Source organism: Saccopteryx bilineata, chromosome 2 (assembly GCF_036850765.1).
Source record: "Saccopteryx bilineata isolate mSacBil1 chromosome 2, mSacBil1_pri_phased_curated, whole genome shotgun sequence".
Lineage (NCBI taxonomy): Eukaryota > Metazoa > Chordata > Mammalia > Chiroptera > Emballonuridae > Saccopteryx > Saccopteryx bilineata.
Genome location: NC_089491.1, coordinates 1716553 through 1732790, shown reverse-complemented (window position 1 = coordinate 1732790; position 16238 = coordinate 1716553). Strand labels below are relative to the sequence as shown.

General features: G+C 65.1%; 2 protein-coding genes across 3 annotated transcripts; both read left to right on the top strand.

Annotated features, from left to right (window-relative positions):
- The first annotated feature begins 69 nt into the window (after positions 1 to 69).
- Positions 70 to 9430, top strand: CARD9 (caspase recruitment domain family member 9). Of its 2 annotated transcripts, none has more exons than XM_066255752.1 (13): positions 70 to 1284; positions 2507 to 2699; positions 2895 to 3032; positions 3616 to 3920; positions 4034 to 4213; positions 4315 to 4458; positions 4727 to 4852; positions 6275 to 6466; positions 6824 to 6865; positions 7202 to 7250; positions 8503 to 8579; positions 8995 to 9071; positions 9159 to 9430. In XM_066255752.1, the coding sequence occupies exons 2-13, from the start codon at positions 2516 to 2518 to the stop codon at positions 9256 to 9258; spliced, it is 1614 nt and encodes a 537-aa protein (XP_066111849.1). In that variant the 5' UTR covers positions 70 to 1284; positions 2507 to 2515; the 3' UTR covers positions 9259 to 9430. The 2 variants fall into 2 exon arrangements, with proteins under 2 accessions (XP_066111849.1, XP_066111850.1); XM_066255753.1 differs by lacking the exon at positions 70 to 1284 and adding an exon at positions 1322 to 1857.
- A 123-nt stretch (positions 9431 to 9553) lies between these two features.
- Positions 9554 to 11837, top strand: DNLZ (DNL-type zinc finger). The gene is made up of 3 exons (XM_066255781.1): positions 9554 to 9846; positions 10284 to 10423; positions 11582 to 11837. Exons 1-3 carry the CDS (start codon positions 9655 to 9657, stop codon positions 11745 to 11747), a joined length of 498 nt encoding a protein of 165 aa, XP_066111878.1. The 5' UTR covers positions 9554 to 9654; the 3' UTR covers positions 11748 to 11837.
- Positions 11838 to 16238: the final 4401 nt, after the last annotated feature.

Here is a 16238-nt window from a genome sequence, read left to right as displayed (position 1 = left end):
CCGTGGGCCCACTTGCCACGGGCTGCCTGTGTAAGCGGTGTTGTTATGCACTCAGGACTCTCAACTAATTTCTAGTTTTCTTTGACTTCCTCTGGCCTGTGGCTGGTCTGGAGGTTTGTATTTAATTTCCATATATGCAGGGATTATCAGATACCTTTCTGGATCGGTCATGACGTACCCTGAAACCAAGACGTTTCCATGACTAGTGCCCCTTTATTAGCTGTTCTACAAAGTGAGGAAACTGGGTGGTCAAGGGCCCTGCACTGGCCAGCCACTCCTGCGGGGGGCCCAGCACAGAGCACGACCCCCGGAGTGCAGCTACCCCCAAGGGTCTGGAGGACCCCGGGCTGTCGGGCCTCTGCTGTCCTGGGGGCAGGTCGCCTTGCCGCCCCCAAGCCTCAGCAGCACCTAGTTTTACCAGGACTCCCAGGTTTCAGCCACAAACAGCCCGCCAGCCGCCACGGCCAGGAGACAGAGAAGCCCAGGGACTGAGGACCGGGGCCCCACAGGGAGGAGCGGCTAGGCGGTGAGACACCTCAGGAAGGCAGAGCCAGGAGCATGCCCGTCCTGCTAATCCTGCCTGGCCTGTCGCTGTCACCTCCACCCGGCCGGCGGCAACTCAGTTCAACCGGCTGTGCTGGTGAGGCAGGGGTCTGGGGATTCCCACAGCCATCCGAGTCTTGGGAGCCTGCTGTCACCATCTATGTCCTGGTGGGAAGTGGGGGCGCTTCCAGGAAGAGCTGCGGGGTTGGCTGATGGCGTGTGCTGTGTAGCACGTGAGGCAGGGCTGTGCCTTCCTGCAGGCTGCAGCGGCCTCCCCTGCCCAACGCCCTGGGGACAGCACACTGCCTGGCCAGGCTGCCGGCCCCCACAGGGCTGCTGGAGGTGAGGGTTAGGCCCACACAGAGCACCCCCTGCCCGAAAGGCCTCCGGAAGCCTGTGTCTGAGCCAAAGCGGACTGGACCGAGGACGGTCTTAGCTGACCTCACACGATGGGGGCGCTGAGGCTGGGCCTCCGGGGCGCGGAGACCTCTCGGCAGCTTTCCTCCGAGTGCGAGTGCGAGTGCGGGCACTTCCACGTTCCGGCCCGGCTCCGCCCCCAGCCTCAGCCGAGCCAATCGGAAGGCAGCTGCCTGGGGCTGTCCCCCCTTCAGGAAGTACCCCGGCTCCCTGCGGGCTCCACCCTCCCTCACCAGCTGCGCGCCACCTCCTGTCCCTCGTTGAATCTGTGGCCCTGGCTGACAGGTGTCCAGCTGCGCGCCGTGCGCCCTCCGGGACCCTGAGGTAGGCTGGTCTGGGCCTCCCTGAAAGGTGGCTGGGAGGATGCGGCTCTCTGCTAGGGGCTCGTGGGGCAGGAGCAGGTCCTGGAGCAGAGGTCCCAGGAGGGCACAGGTGACCTCCACTCTTCTGCCCTGTCCCCCTTCACGGACACTGGCACCTACCTGCTCGTGCATTTCAACAGAACCAACGGCAGGGTGTCTGGTGTGGGACCTGCAGGCTTTAGGCTAGAAAGACGGGAGTGGTCGAAGGCCCATCGGCCGTGGTGCTGTTTCCTCAACGCCTTGGCTGTCGGCTGGGCTGGGTGGGGTGACCACACACAGCAGGAAGCTGGAGAGACTCCTCAAAAGCCCGGGCAGGCCAGCACCTGGGCATTAGGAGTGTGGCTGGGCTCCTGGGGGCCGGACCCGGCCTTTCCCACGTGGGCTGAGGGCTCCGTCCCCACCACCCGGAGGAGTGACCGTGCGGCTGCTCCCTGCCATGGCCTGGCCCCGGAGAGAGCTGTTTGCCGCCTTCTGGCAGAAGGGAACAGCAGGCGGTGGTACCAGCCTAGTGGTCCCCTTGCTGATGAGCTGACAGGTCAGTCCCTGGAGAGTGTGACCTAGAGCAGCCCCCCTGGCAGGCGGGAGAGGAGCCCAGAGATGGCTGGCCCCCCGGGACCAGAGCACCGGGCAGGCCTCTTGGTGACAGCCGCACACAGCCCGTCCCCGCGTGCCCGGCCCTGGCTCTCTGGAGCCATCCGGTCACCCTTCCCAAAAGGCAGTATCGCCAAGCCTGACTTGCAGCCGGCCAGGCCGTGGGCAGCCCCGGGGTGACTGTTGCATCACCAGCCGCCGGAAGGCGAGGAGGGAAGAGGACTGGGATGGGAGCGGGTGCCACATCGGGGAATGAGGAAGTCATGGGGCTGTGCAGGTGGGAAGGACACTTGCCAACGTGCTTCTGGCCCCAGCCTGAGCCCTGGCTGGCTGGGGGCTGGAGCCCCCTCCCCCACCTGCCAGGGAGGCTGTGGGGTGGGAGCAGGGCCCAGGAAGGGCCAGGAAGGGCCAGGCATGGCCGCCCCGGGAGCACGTCACAGCACCAGGTCGCCCCCCTCGTTGGTTGCTGAGACGGGAGGGTGGGGGAGGCCGCACGCCTCTCCGGGCTGCACCCAGGCGAGTTCCCTGTTGGGCTCTGCCTGGCGTTCTGGCCGGGCTGCGGTGGACAGCTCAGCGCGCAGCGTTGCCTCCAGGCCCCCGCCATGTCGGACTACGAGAACGAGGACGAGTGCTGGAGCACCCTGGAGAGCTTCCGGGTGAAGCTCATCGCCGTCATCGACCCCTCGCGCATCACGCCCTACCTGCGGCAGTGCAAGGTGCTCAACCCTGACGACGAGGAGCAGGTGCTCAGCGACCCCAGCCTCGTCACCCGCAAGCGGAAAGTCGGTCAGTGGGGCCGGAGCCAGCCCAGAGGGGGCCGTTGCTGCCCTCTCCCCAACGGCCCCCCGTGAATGGGGACTCCCTGGCACCCCGCGCCTCTCCGGAGGCCGCTGGGAGGGCCAGTGGGTGGGTGGGCAGCACCCGGCCCCAGCCCAGACCCGCCCTGTCCCCGCGGCCCAGCCAGGCCTCTCTGGGTTGCAGGCGTGCTGCTGGACATCGTGCAGCGCACGGGTCACAAGGGCTACGTGGCCTTCCTGGAGAGCCTGGAGCTCTACTACCCGCAGCTCTACCGGAAGGTCACGGGCAAGGAGCCCACCCGCGTCTTCTCCATGATCATTGGTGAGCACCGGACGCCGGCGTCGGGCTGGGCGTGGGGGGGGGGGCACAGAGCAGGTGGGGATAGGCGTGGGGGGCACAGGGACAGGATGGGGGGCAGGGGCGCCGTTGGGGTGGGCATGGAGGCAGGGCTGGCAGGCCCCCGCCTGTGGGGTCTCTCAGTGGATTAAATGGGGGTGAAGGAGATGAGTGAGAGACGCCCCGGAGGGTCCACAGGGGGGTGGGGGCTGCCCTGTCGTGGCTCCCCTCCTGTGGGGAGCAGGTGGGCGGTGGGGGTGCACAGGGCGACTCCTGGTCCAGAGCCTGCCCTGCCAGAAGGCCATGTGACCCCTGAGAGGCAGCCCCCTGTTGAGCCCAGTAAAGGCGAAGTCCCAGCAACACTGGCCTGGCCCCGGAGTTGAGTCCTCCTTTCTAACAGCCAACATCACAGCCAAGTTAGAGTGAGGGGCATGGCTGCCCCTGTCTGTCCTCAGCGGGGAGCAGTAGCCTCTCGGCGTTGTTATCTGGGAGCGGAGAGCCCCCTGGCTGGGGGTTGGGGGGTAAGGCGCCGGCGGCGTGGGTGTCTGACGCAGAGCCCGGCCCACAGACGCTTCTGGCGAGTCGGGCCTGACGCAGCTCCTGATGAACGAGGTCACGAAGCTGCAGAAGAAGGTGCAGGACCTAACGGCCGTGCTGAGCTCCAAGGACGACTTCATCAAGGAGCTGCGGGTCAAGGACAGCCTGCTGCGCAAGCAGCAGGAGCGCGTGCAGCGGCTCAAGGAGGAGTGCGAGGCCTGCGGCCGCGAGCTCAAACGCTGCAAGGACGAGAACTACGACCTGGCCATGCGCCTGGCCCGCCAGAGCGAGGAGAAGGGCACGGCGCTCATGCGGAACCGGGACCTGCAGCTGGAGGTGCCCGTGGGTCCCAAGTGGGACGGGGGCGGAGGTCCCGGGGGCGGAGCCGGGAGGGTCCCAGCCGTGGGGGCGGGGCCCCTGGGCTGACGGACAGGGTGCCGGCCCCGCAGGTGGACCGGCTCAGGCACAGCCTGATGAAGGCGGAGGACGACTGCAAGGTGGAGCGGAAGCACACACTGAAGTTGCGGCATGCCATGGAGCAGCGGCCCAGCCAGGAGCTGCTGTGGGAGCTGCAGCAGGAGAAGGCGCTGCTGCAGGCCCGGGTGCAGGAGCTGGAGGTCTCGGTGCAGGTGGGGGCCGGCGGGGTGGGCGGTGCTGGGGCCGGTGGCACGGGCACACCTCCCCCGGCCACACTGCAGCCCCGCCGCTCTGTGACCCCCGCCACCCCCAGGAAGGGAAGCTGGACAAGGGCAGCCCCTACATCCAGGTGCTGGAGGAGGACTGGCGGCAGGCATTGCAGGACCACCAGAAACAGGCCAGCACCATCTTCACCCTGCGCAAGGATCTGCGCCAGGCCGAGGCCCTGCGCGCCCGGGTATGCCGCCGGCGCGGCTGCGCACAGGGCCGGGTGGTGGGCGGAGGGTCTGCCCTGTGTCCACATAGGGCCTGGAACGGGTGCTTGGGCCCAGCTCCACATCCCTACCTGCCCCCTCAAGGGCCCGGCTCCTTACACCCTTACACACACACACACACACACACACACACGCGCGCGCGCGCATCAGCACTGACTGTCGGTCTGGAAGCCGAGGGCTGCTCCAGAATGGGGGCCGCGGGCGGCGAGAGCTAGCTGCCGTCTCCCGCAGTGCGCGGAGGAGAAGGAGTTGTTCGAGCTGCAGTGCCTGGCCCTGCGGAAGGACTCCAAGATGTACAAGGACCGCATCGAGGCCATCCTGCAGCAGATGGAGGAGGTGGCCATCGAGCGGGACCAGGTAAAGACCACCTGTGGTGGGGTCATTCCCGTGTTGGCGTGGGCCGCCAGTGCAATAAGGGGGGGGGGGGGGTTGCCAATGTGGTTTTTAAAGGGCAAAAGCAGTAAGTTGATCATTTGCAAACGTGGTCGGCAGCAGTGAGGTTAGTTCCACCTCCACCGTGGGCCCAGCCTGCTGCCAGCACATCCACTCCACCTTCCACTGGACCTCCGGGCTTTTTCAGTGATGTACACATTGTTTTGTTTCACAATGGAAGCTGTCTGTCTTGTTTTGCAAAGAGGAAGGGAGAGAGAAAGAGAGACAGGAACACGGAGCTGTTCCCAAATGTGCCCTGACTGGGGATCGAACCAGCAACCTCTGTGCTTTGGCATGATGCTCTAACCAACCAAGCTCTCCAGCCAGGGCCCAAGTAACTTTTTAAACCTAAACAATCGTGGGCACCTTGGCCAGCTGCTTGCTGTCCTGTGGATGGGAGGCAGCGTGCCACACAGCACTGTGGCTTCACCCTCTATTGCGCCCCATCACCTTCAATGGCATCTGGAGGGTAGCTGGCAACGTGTCAGGTGTCTGGAGCCGTAAACCATACATTCCTTTTAACCCAGCAATTCCCCTTCCGGAACCCAGTCTCTCAGGAGTAATAGGAATGTGGGTTATCTCCAGGCCGTGGACAAGAGTGAGAACTGAGAAGTCCCTGCGAGGTGACCTGGCTGGGCCAGCCCCCTACTTCCGCTAACACCTGGCGGAGGCTCACAGGCAGGCTGAGAGGCATGGACAGCCCCGGGTGTGCTGGGGGGCTGGGCAGGCAGCCAGGCGAGTGGGCAGGATCGTCTCTGGTTGGTCCTAAGTTGGAAACGGGTGAGCTTGGTGAAGTTCTGTTCTTGACTGTTGGGGGCTGTTACCAGGGACGTGGGTGGGCCCACCTACACCTCGACTGGTAGCCGCGCCTCCTGGGCGAGTCACTACAGACATGGCACCTCCTGGCCTGTGTTCTGTCCCCAGGGGGGTCTGCCTGCCCCTGGTGCATTAATTAGTACAGTCCATCTCACACCTCAGCCTCCCCGTGAGAAGTGTGCACAGGAGTGCAGTACTTTCGTTCTAAAGAATGTTAATTACACAGCTGTTCACAAACACGGTCTTGATGTCAATCAAGCAGTCAGAATCCACAGAGCTGTGTACAGGGCACAAAGTGTGTGGAACGTCAACACGGCACGCAGGCTGAGTGAGCGAGTGACGGGGCCGCGATGCTGCCGGTTGAGCGTGGAGGGTTATTACTTTATTTTTACCTCCGTTATCTTTTCTGAGCTGCCCACACTTCTGGTTAGGAGCCAGAAGTGTTGATCACATTTACCACCCCCGACACTACCTCTGGGACCGGAGAGGAGGGGGCTGGGCCGGCCCCCACCACCGCGGGTCTCCCCGCAGGCCATGGCGTCGCGGGAGGAGCTGCACACGCAGTATGCCCGCAGCCTGCAGGACAAGGACACGCTGCGCAAGCAGGTGCGGGAGCTGGGCGAGAAGGCCGACGAGCTGCAGCTGCAGCTGTTCCAGCGCGAGGGCCAGCTGCTGGCCGTGGAGGGCAGGCTCAAGCGGCAGCAGCTGGAGATGCTGGTCCTGGTGCGTGTGCCCCGGGGGCCCTGCCGCGGGCGGGACACGGGGTGGCCTCCTGGGAGCAGGCAGGTCCCCAGAGCCCACAGCAGGAGCCTCCGGATAGCCTCGGACCTGGCCTGGCCTGGCTACTGCCCCCTGGTGGCCCTGGCAGGTCCCCGGGCCTTCCTGAGCTCCCTCTGCAAGGAGCCCACCTGGAGGAGCTCAGGGCCCAGCAGGTGGCTCTGGGTCTGGTGAGGGGAGAGAAGGACTTCCCTGGAGGACAGGCTGGTCTGGGACCCCTCAGCACACCTCACCACAGCCCATTCCCAAGGTGGCTTAGTTCCTCCCACAGCCTCCTGACCGGCCCCTCTTCTGTGACCACAGAGCTCTGACTTGGAGGACAGCTCACCCAGGAACTCCCAGGAGGTGAGTGTGACCCCCAGGTGGGCTCCCAGCCACAGCCTCTGCGGGACCACAGCCCCATATATGTCTCTCGGACGTTCCAGATGCTCGGCCGCCTGCCACCGGCTCTGGTGAGCTGGGCTGTCCCCTATTCTCCCAGTGCACGGCCAGGCAGAGGAAGAGCTGCTGGTGCCCACAGGGCCTCTGTGTGCTCAGGGCTGAACAGACCCGGCAGCCCCCACCCCGGACCCCTGGCCTGGCTGTGCAGAGGGTGACAGTGAAGGGGACAGCAGCACAGCGGGTCAGGGCCAGGTCCACAGAGACAGAGTCCTAACAGGCTGTCCCATTTCTCTTTGGAAGCTCTCAGTCCCCCGGCACCTGGAGGAGGAAGCCCAGCTCTCTGACAAAGGTGAGAGGTAGCCCGTGTGCCACCGGCAGTCTCCTTATCACCCCAAGCTGATGCCAGTCTCAAACCTTGGCCCTGTGTGCCTGGTGCCTGGGGAAACACACTCCAGCCCTGTCCCGCTGATCTTCACAGTACAGAGACACTGAGGCTGGGAGGGACCCCCCTGCAAAGTCCCCTGGCGGGCAAATGAGAGCCCCATTCAAACCTGGGGCCCAGGCCTGCAGGATGTGTGCCCGCTCCGGCCCCAAGACTGCAGGGTGGAGGCATCCTGCCCTCCCTGAGCATCCTCTCCTGCAGGGAGCCAGTGCCCAGGTGTGCCATGCTCAGAAGTAGGGGCAGAAAAGGGAAAGAGGGGTTGTGGAGGGTGACAGGGCGCTGGTGGGCTTCCTGTGGCAGGGGCGGGACCCCTCCGTCTGCCTGGAGACAGGCCTGTGTTGGGGTGGCTGGGACATGGTCCAGAGCGGTGACATGGGGGGGCTCACTGTGAAGGTGGGCACAGAGCTCTGGAAGAGCCCTGTGCTGAGAGAGGGAAGGGCTGCCACAGAGGTTGTGTGGGGAGCCAGACAAGACTTCCTCAGCACCAGGCTGACCCCAGCTTCTAGAAGGGGGCAAAAGAGGAAGAAGAGGAAGCAAATAGAGAAGTGAGGGTTGGGCGGTCGGCTGAGGCCCAATGAGCATGAGGCCACCGAGCCCCCACTGGGGAGAGGCGGCAGGCCCAACCAGCCCAGGGTCCTCAACCCAGGGGTGGCGTGGCCCCTCGCAGAAGCCATGGTAGGCCTGAGCATTGAGGCTGAGGGGAGGGAACGTGTCAGCCCCAGGCAGAGGCCTGGGCCCACTGTGATGGGTCTGAGACGAATCCATAGTTCCCTGTCATGGCCGGTTTAGGGGAGTCAGCTGCTCAGAGCACCTGCTGTGTGAGGGTCCTGAGCCCTGGGACCCTTCAGGGCCTGGCCCCTTCAAAGGGGTCCCAGCAGCCTGGAATGTCCTGCTCCCAACCAGCGCAGCGCCCCAGCCCCCACTGAGGACGGCCTGGGCCATCTGGGTGGGAGCAGCCAAGAGAGCCTCCTGGGAGTGAGGAGTGGGCCCCAGTGCCGGTCTCTGTACAGTGGGAGTCCCTGTGGGGTCCAAGTGAGGACTGAGCAGATGGTACAGGCCTGGCCAGAAACATCAGGGGTGAGGAGGGGGGTGTTGGCCTTGCCTCGCTTGGTCCTGGTGGGCGGGCAGAACCCACAGGCACAACAACGTCCCTTTCCAGGTGGCCCAGCTGACGAAGAGAGCCCAGAGCAGCCCTTCGAGGCTCTGCAGAAGGAGCGGCTTTTACTGACCCCCAATGTAAGCCAGCCGTGGGGTGCTCCTGGTGTGGGGAAGAGTAATTCCTCCGTCTGGACGCTTGGGGGGGGAGTGATCACAAGGGTCTCAGCCCGCAGGCTCCTAGGGTGCAGCGTTTGGAACATGAAGCTGATCCCCCTCCCTTGCACAAAGCAGTGGGTAGAGGGGTGGCCAGGCCAGGGCAGTGCCTGTGCAGTGGCAGTCACCGCAGCGTTAACAGCTAACCCCCCACTGCCGGGAGTCGGTCCTGCAGAGCAAGGAACAGCCTGGCTTGGGGCCCTGCCCACGCTGGCTGCACGCTGGGCCTGTCTTGTCATCTGGAAGGAGGGAGCCACACCCCGCTTCCCCGCACGGTCCCGCCCCTGCCCCGGGACCCACGCAAGCTCGAGCCAGAGGCTGACCCTGCCCCCTGCTGCAGGGCACAGGTCTGAGCGGCGGGGAGCCCCCGGAGAAGGAGCGGCGGCGCCTCAAAGAGAGCTTTGAGAACTACCGCAGGTGGGCCCGCGTGGGCGCCGGGCGAGGGTGGGGGTAGGTGCGGGCGGGCGGCCCCCGCGGACACCTGCGTCCTCGGCTCTCCTGCAGGAAGCGGGCGCTCCGGAAGATGCAGCACGGCTCGAGACAGGGGGAGGTGGACTGGGAGAACACCACGGGCAGCGACAACACGGACACAGAGGGCTCGTAGCGGCCCGGCGTGCAGAAGGCGGGCCGGCCCCAGACCGGCTGCCTCCTCGGCCGCCGTTTCCACCTATCGGCACACGCGCTGTGTCGATCATCGTCGTGTTCCACCTTTTTATGTAACGCAGACGCCTACGCAGCGTTAGAAATGCAGAGCCTAATAAATAAACGAGCGCCGGGTCCGATGATGGCTTTCCTCGCGCGCGCGCGCACCTTCCAACCCCGCGTCCCACGGTGCGCGCGCACCGCCCGCCGCCAGGGGGCAGCAAAGCGCGCCCCAGCGCGCCCGCTACGGGGGCCGCGGAGGATCACTTCCGCCGTTGCCCGCTTCCAAGATGGCGGCACCGCAATGTGAACGCCGCCGGGCGAGAGCAGGGAGGGGCAGTTAGGGTCCGCGGAAGGGATGTGGAGAGCGGCGTTGTGCCGCGTGTCGACGCTGGTGAGCGGCGCGCGGCCCGACCTGAGGCGGCTGTGGGCATGCAGAGCCCGCCCGGAGGTCGCGGGGAAAAGACGGGCCCGGGACTGCAGCGGGCGGCGCTTGAGCTCTGAGCCTGGGCCCAGGGCGGCGCACTATCAGCTCGTCTACACCTGCAAGGTGGGCGCGCTGCGGGGCCGGGGTCAGGCCCGCGCCCGCACCTGCACCTGGACTGCGCTATCCCGCAGAGGTGGTGTGGGGCGGGGACACGTGGAGTGGTCCCCTTGGGGGCGTGGCCTTCTCGCAAAGGGCGGGGCTTCTGGGGAATTTTAGAGGGTGGGGCTATCTCCTAGGGGGCAGGTCCTTCTGGGGGAGGGGAGGGGCTATCGCTTAGGGGCGGGGCCTTCTGGCAGACAAGCGGGGCTATCCTAAAGTTTAGGGGTTGGGGCAGGTTCGTAGGGAAGAGGGGTTTTATCCCTCCCGAGAGCAAGTCCTTGGGAAGAAGGCTGGCCCTGCCCTGGGGTGGAGCTAATCCTCACAATGGGAGGGGCCTTTCTGGAGAGATGGGGCCAGGCCTGTGGCCTCACCTGCGCTCTGTCTCCCTGTGTCTCTATCAGGTCTGTGGGACCCGGTCCTCCAAACAAATCTCCAAGCTGGCTTATCACCAGGGTGTGGTCATTGTGACCTGCCCTGGCTGCCGGAACCACCACATCATTGCGGACAACCTGGGCTGGTTCTCCGACTTGGATGGGAAGAGGTGAGGCCTTCCCTCACCTGCGCAGGGTTGCCGGGACCGAGTCCCAGGTGGGGAGCCTCCCCCTAATGAGGTTTACACAGCCCCCTTCTCCAGCCCTATTCGTACTGGGAGAGCAGTTATAGTTGAATTTTAGATAAACCACGCATAACTTGTATAAATATGCCCCAGGCATGGGGCACGTTTTAATTTACTCAGTCTGCCCCGGACCAGCCCCTGCTGCACTGCCTGACTACCCTCACTGACAGCAGGCAGTGCCCCCTTACTGGTCGGGCCCACAGGCCTCCCCTAAACTGAAGGGTTAGACTATGTTGACTCTTAAAGCAGTGACTTTAAAAAGAGTCATTTTGTGGGGTTTTTTTTTTTTTTTAAGAGGGAAAGAAACAGGGACAGACAGGAAAGGAGAGAGATGAGAAGCATCAATTCTTTGTTGTGACACCTTAGTTGTTCATTGATTCCTTTCTCATATGTGCCTTGATGGGGGGGCAGTGGAGCTACAGCAGACCGAGTGACCCCTTGCTCAAGTCAGCGACCTTTTAGCTCAAGCCAGTGACCATGGAGTCATATCTATGATCCCACGCTCAAGCTGGCAACCCCATGCTCAAGCCGGCGACCTTGAGGTTTCAAACCTGGGTCCTCTGTGTCCCAGGCCGAGGCACTCTCCACTGCGCCACCTCCTGGTCATGCATTTTTCATTCATCCTACAAACATTTCTTGAGTGCCTGCTGTGGGGAAAAGATCCTAGTGACTCACTCTCTTGTCCTCTGTCAGTGCTGCCGGGTTGACCATGCCAGACGTGGGGGTGAGCATGAGGTGTTGTGGACAGGACTCTGGGCCTACAGAGTTGACCTCACCCCTCTGTAGAGAGCAGTGAGGGAGGGGGATGGTCAGGAGCCTTGCGGCCAGGTGGCCCTGGACAGTTCCGTTGGGCTTCTGAGTGAGCATTCTTCCCTGGGAATAGGGCACTAACAGAGGCTGCCTCTGGGGGTGGGGGTGGGGGCGTGGAGAAGGCTCCAGGAGGGCAGAATGCAGTGGCCCTGATGCCATCCCAGCGCTGGGACCCATGTTTCTGGCTCAAGCCTGGCCTTGGGTGCCCTCGAGGGATCAAGGTGCAGGACTGGTGAGGGGCCCAGGCTATCATGGCACCTTCCTCTCTCTCAGGAACATTGAAGAGATCCTGGCGGCCAGAGGGGAGGAGGTGCGCCGAGTGGCTGGCGACGGGGCCCTGGAGCTGGTTTTAGAGGCTGCTGGGGCCCCCAAACCTGCTGCTTCGGAAGGGGGAGAGGACCAGGATCCCACCCACCCCAGCAAGGTGGAGCCTAGCTGACCCCGCCTCCTGTCCCTGAGGCGGGGCTTCAGCCTGGGGCCCCGCTCTCCGCAGGGGCCTGTCTTCTGACAATAAACCGTCTCTTGCCGATGCTGAGCCTCAGGCTCCTCTGTTCTCCCTGGTTCTGCAGCCAGAATGACTCACAGGAACCCCTGCCCATGCAGCTGTAGGACCCCTGGCCCTGTCGCCCTGCTCAGAGGAACGGCCCTTGTTCTTGCCTGGTGCAGGCCACGTCTGTGTGGGCAGGGGCTGGACCTGGAGTCTGAGCTGCTCCTGACTGGGAGGCCACTTTGTGCCCCCCGAGCCTCTGCCTTCCCGTCTGCAGAGGAGGCCCACAGTGCCCCCGCGTCAGGCGCAGGGACGGGAAGAGCAGACCCAGGACAGGCACCGGGGCTCAGCCGTGCTCCAGCTGTGGCCAGTTAGGCCCAGTGCTTCCTGGGGTGGCCGGTGGGGCAGGATCGGCACAGCCTGTGGGTCCCTCCCCTCTGGGCAGACACGGGGAGGCCCTGCAGGTCCCTCCCACGCCACCTGCCAAGCCTTGGATACAAACAAGCTAGGCCACAGTGGTGACAAGAGCAGGGGGCGCTGGCTGCCGTCCTGACGGGCTGGGGGGGGTGAGTGCCGCCCCCCCCCCCCGCGGCCCCTCTACCCCTGGGGCGTGCGGTCTGTCTCGCAGCCCTTGTTTGACAGGAACTCAGAGTGTTCCTGTGTTTATGAAAGCGTGTTTATCTCCAGAAGGGTTCTGGGCTGTGTGACCTTCACCGTGAGTCACCGCCTGTCCCTCGGCCTCGGATCTCGGCAGGCTCCGAGCTCCTGGTTGCCGCCTTGTGCCGGCACACGGGGCCTCAGCCCTGTTCTCCGGGTCCGGGTTCTCGGCCCTGTTCTCCGGGACCTCAGCCCTGTTCTCCGGGTCCGGGTTCTCGGCCCTGTTCTCTGGGGCCTCAGCCCTGTTCTCCGGGTCCGGGATCTCGGCCCTGTTCTCCGGGACCTCAGCCCTGTTCTCCGGGTTCAGGGCCTCAGCCCTGTTCTCCGGGGCCTTAGCCCTGTTCTCCGGGTCCGGGATCTCGGCCCTGTTCTCCGGGTCCTCAGCTCTGTTCTCCGGGTTCAGGGCCTCAGCCCTGTTCTCCGGGACCTCAGCCCTGTTCTCCGGGACCTCAGCCCTGTTCTCCGGGATCTCAGCCCTGTTCTCCGGGACCTCAGCCCTGTTCTCCGGGACCTCAGCCCTGTTCTCCGGGGCCTCAGCCCTGTTCTCCGGGACCTCAGCCCTGTTCTCCGGGTTCAGGGCCTCAGCCCTGTTCTCCGGGACCTCAGCCCTGTTCTCCGGGATCTCAGCCCTGTTCTCCGGGGCCTCGGCCCTGTTCTCCGGGATCTCAGCCCTGTTCTCCGGGACCTCGGCCCTGTTCTCCGGGATCTCGGCCCTGTTCTCCGGGTCCAGGGCCTCAGCCCTGTTCTCCGGGGCCTCGGCCCTGTTCTCCGGGGCCTCAGCTCTGTTCTCCGGGGTTTCAGCCCTGTTCTCCGGGACCTCAGCCCTGTTCTCCGGGGTCTCAGCTCTGTTCTCCGGGATCTCAGCCCTGTTCTCCAGGGCCTCAGCCCTGTTCTCCGGGGCCTCAGCCCTGTTCTCCAGGATCTCGGCCCTGTTCTCCGGGGCCTGGGCCCTGTTCTCCGGGGCCTCGGCCTGTTCTCCGGGGCCTTGGCCTGTTCTCCGGGATCTCGGCCTGTTCTCCGGGACCTCAGCCCTGTTCTCCGGGATCTCGGCCCTGTTCTCTGGGTCCGGGGCCTCAGCCCTGTTCTCCGGGGCCTGGGCCCTGTTCTCCGGGGCCTCGGCCTGTTCTCCGGGATCTTGGCCTGTTCTCCGGGACCTCGGCCCTGTTCTCCGGGGCCTGGGCCCTGTTCTCCGGGGCCTCGGCCCTGTTCTCCGGGACCTCGGCCCTGTTCTCCGGGGCCTCGGCCCTGTTCTCCGGGACCTCAGCCCTGTTCTCCGGGATCTCGGCCCTGTTCTCTGGGTCCGGGGCCTCAGCCCTGTTCTCCGGGGCCTGGGCCCTGTTCTCCGGGGCCTCGGCCTGTTCTCCGGGATCTTGGCCTGTTCTCCGGGACCTCGGCCCTGTTCTCCGGGGCCTGGGCCCTGTTCTCCGGGGCCTCGGCCCTGTTCTCCGGGACCTCGGCCCTGTTCTCCGGGGCCTCGGCCCTGTTCTCCGGGATCTCAGCCCTGTTCTCCGGGGCCTCAGCCCTGTTCTCCTGTTCTCTGGGGCCTCGGCTCTGTTCTCTGGGGCCTCAGCCTGTTCTCCGGGGCCTGGGCAGGCTGTGCTTTGCCTCAATTACCCCTGCCCTTCCCTTTGGCAGGCAACACTCTGTTGTTGCTACCCAGAGCTTCCTGTGCCATCTGCACAGCGCACCGTCATCCGGGCGCCTTGGGGCCCCGCGGACATGGTGGGGGAATGGCTGGCCTTGCGATTCAGGAGCAGGGAACCGGGCCTAGAGTGGGGGCCAGGGTTTTGCCGAACCTAGGAGGGCCACTCAAGACCCTCCCTTCACGGATGGGGAAACTGAGGCCCGTGGCTGGGACAGGCGTGTTGAACGTGACTCTTTTTGTATTTTCATGCTTTGACATCTGGGCCCCGCTGACCCTGGAGGGACTGCCCTCACCCTCACCCCCACTCCCCGAGGGCTAGTCAGGTCCCAGAGAGTTAACAGACGCCTGTGAGCACACCCAGCTAGGTACCAGCCAACCAGGGCAGCCCCCCTGCCCGGAGACACTGCAGTTATGTGCACCAGCCGGTCCTGAGCCCGCTGGCCCCTGCATCCACTGGAAGCCACTACACAGGCTCTTGTGCCTGTTCCCCTCCCCCCAGCCTCCTGACCCTGCGGCCTTCTGGTGTGGCTCCTGTGGCCTGGTGTCCCCTTGCTCTTGAGACCTGCGACGGCACCATCCCTTGTCTTTTCAGTGGCATTGTCTCCTTGTCTCCTGATCCGGCCTCGCCACACGCAAGTGACAGTAAAGCTACCTTTTTTTTTTTAAGAGAGAGAGGGGGACCGACAGGAAGGGAGAGATGAGAAGCATCAATTCTTCCTTGCACCACCTTAGTTGTTCATTGATTTTCCCTGGGGACTACAGCAGAGCCAGTGACCCCTTGCTCAAACCAGCGACCTTGGGCTCAAGCCAGTGGCCATGGGCTTACCATGGGGTCATGTCTATGATACCACACTCAAGCCGGTGACCCTGTGCTCAAGCTGGTGAGCCCGCCGGTGAACTCAGGGTTTCGAACCTGGGTCCTCTGTGTCCCAGGCCAACACTCTATCCACTGCCACTGCCTGGTCAGGCAGCCTACCTTTTCAAACAGTGTGGCCTCTCCAGGCCTCTCCTGCTTTCAAGCCATATCTCAAATAGACTGTGGGGGGCTTCTGATTCCTCCCCACCTCCCTGCTGAGCCCAGTGACCTCCCCTCCCCCAGCCCGTCCCAGCCTGGGCCCCTCTCCTAGGGAGTCCTGTGTCGTCAGAAGACCTTCAGCTGGGTTATTAGGCGACATCAACAACAACCTGCAGGACTTCTCAGAGCCCGAAGGGCGCTGGCCTGAGGGGAGCTGCCGAGAGAGCTGGTGCTGTGTCCCCCGCCTGCAGGGCGTCGTGCGCCCAGTGTCCCCCGCCTGCAGAGCATCCGTGCGCCAGTGTCCCCCGCCTGCAGGGCGTCGTGCGCCCAGTGTCCCCCGCCTGCAGGGCATCCGTGCGCCCAGTGTCCCCCGCCTGCAGGGCGTCGTGCGCCCAGTGTCCCCCGCCTGCAGGGCGTCGTGCGCCAGTGTCCCCCGCCTGCAGGGCGTCCCTGCGCCAGTGTCCCCCGCCTGCAGGGCGTCCCTGCGTCAGTGTCCCCCGCCTGCAGGGCGTCGTGCGCCCAGTGTCCCCCGCCTGCAGGGCATCCGTGCGCCAGTGTCCCCCGCCTGCAGGGCGTCGTGCGCCCAGTGTCCCCCGCCTGCAGGGCATCCGTGCGCCAGTGTCCCCCGCCTGCAGGGCGTCCGTGCGCCCAGTGTCCCCCGCCTGCAGGGCGTCGTGCGCCAGTGTCCCCCGCCTGCAGGGCGTCCCTGCGCCAGTGTCCCCCGCCTGCAGGGCGTCCCTGCGCCAGTGTCCCCCGCCTGCAGGGCGTCGTGCGCCGGTGTCCCCCGCCTGCAGGGCGTCGTGTGCCCATGTCCCCCGCCTGCAGGGCGTTGTGTGCCAGTGTCCCCCGCCTGCAGGGCGTCGTGTGCCAGTGTCCCCTGCCTGCAGGGCGTCGTGCGCCAGTATCCCCTGCCTGCAGAGCGTCATGCACCAGGGTTTCTGGAGCACAAGGGCTCTGCTGAGAGCGCCCTGGGCGCCCTTGTCCAGCCCAGGAGGAGTGAAGGCCTCCCCCGTGACCCCACACTCCCGCCAGCATTCCCCCCAGTGCCCCCCTCACCCCTCTGGGGCTCCCCACCCTTCACAGTCAGCGGTCAGCCTGGGTGTGGAGGGCGCAGCGGGGGCTCCTT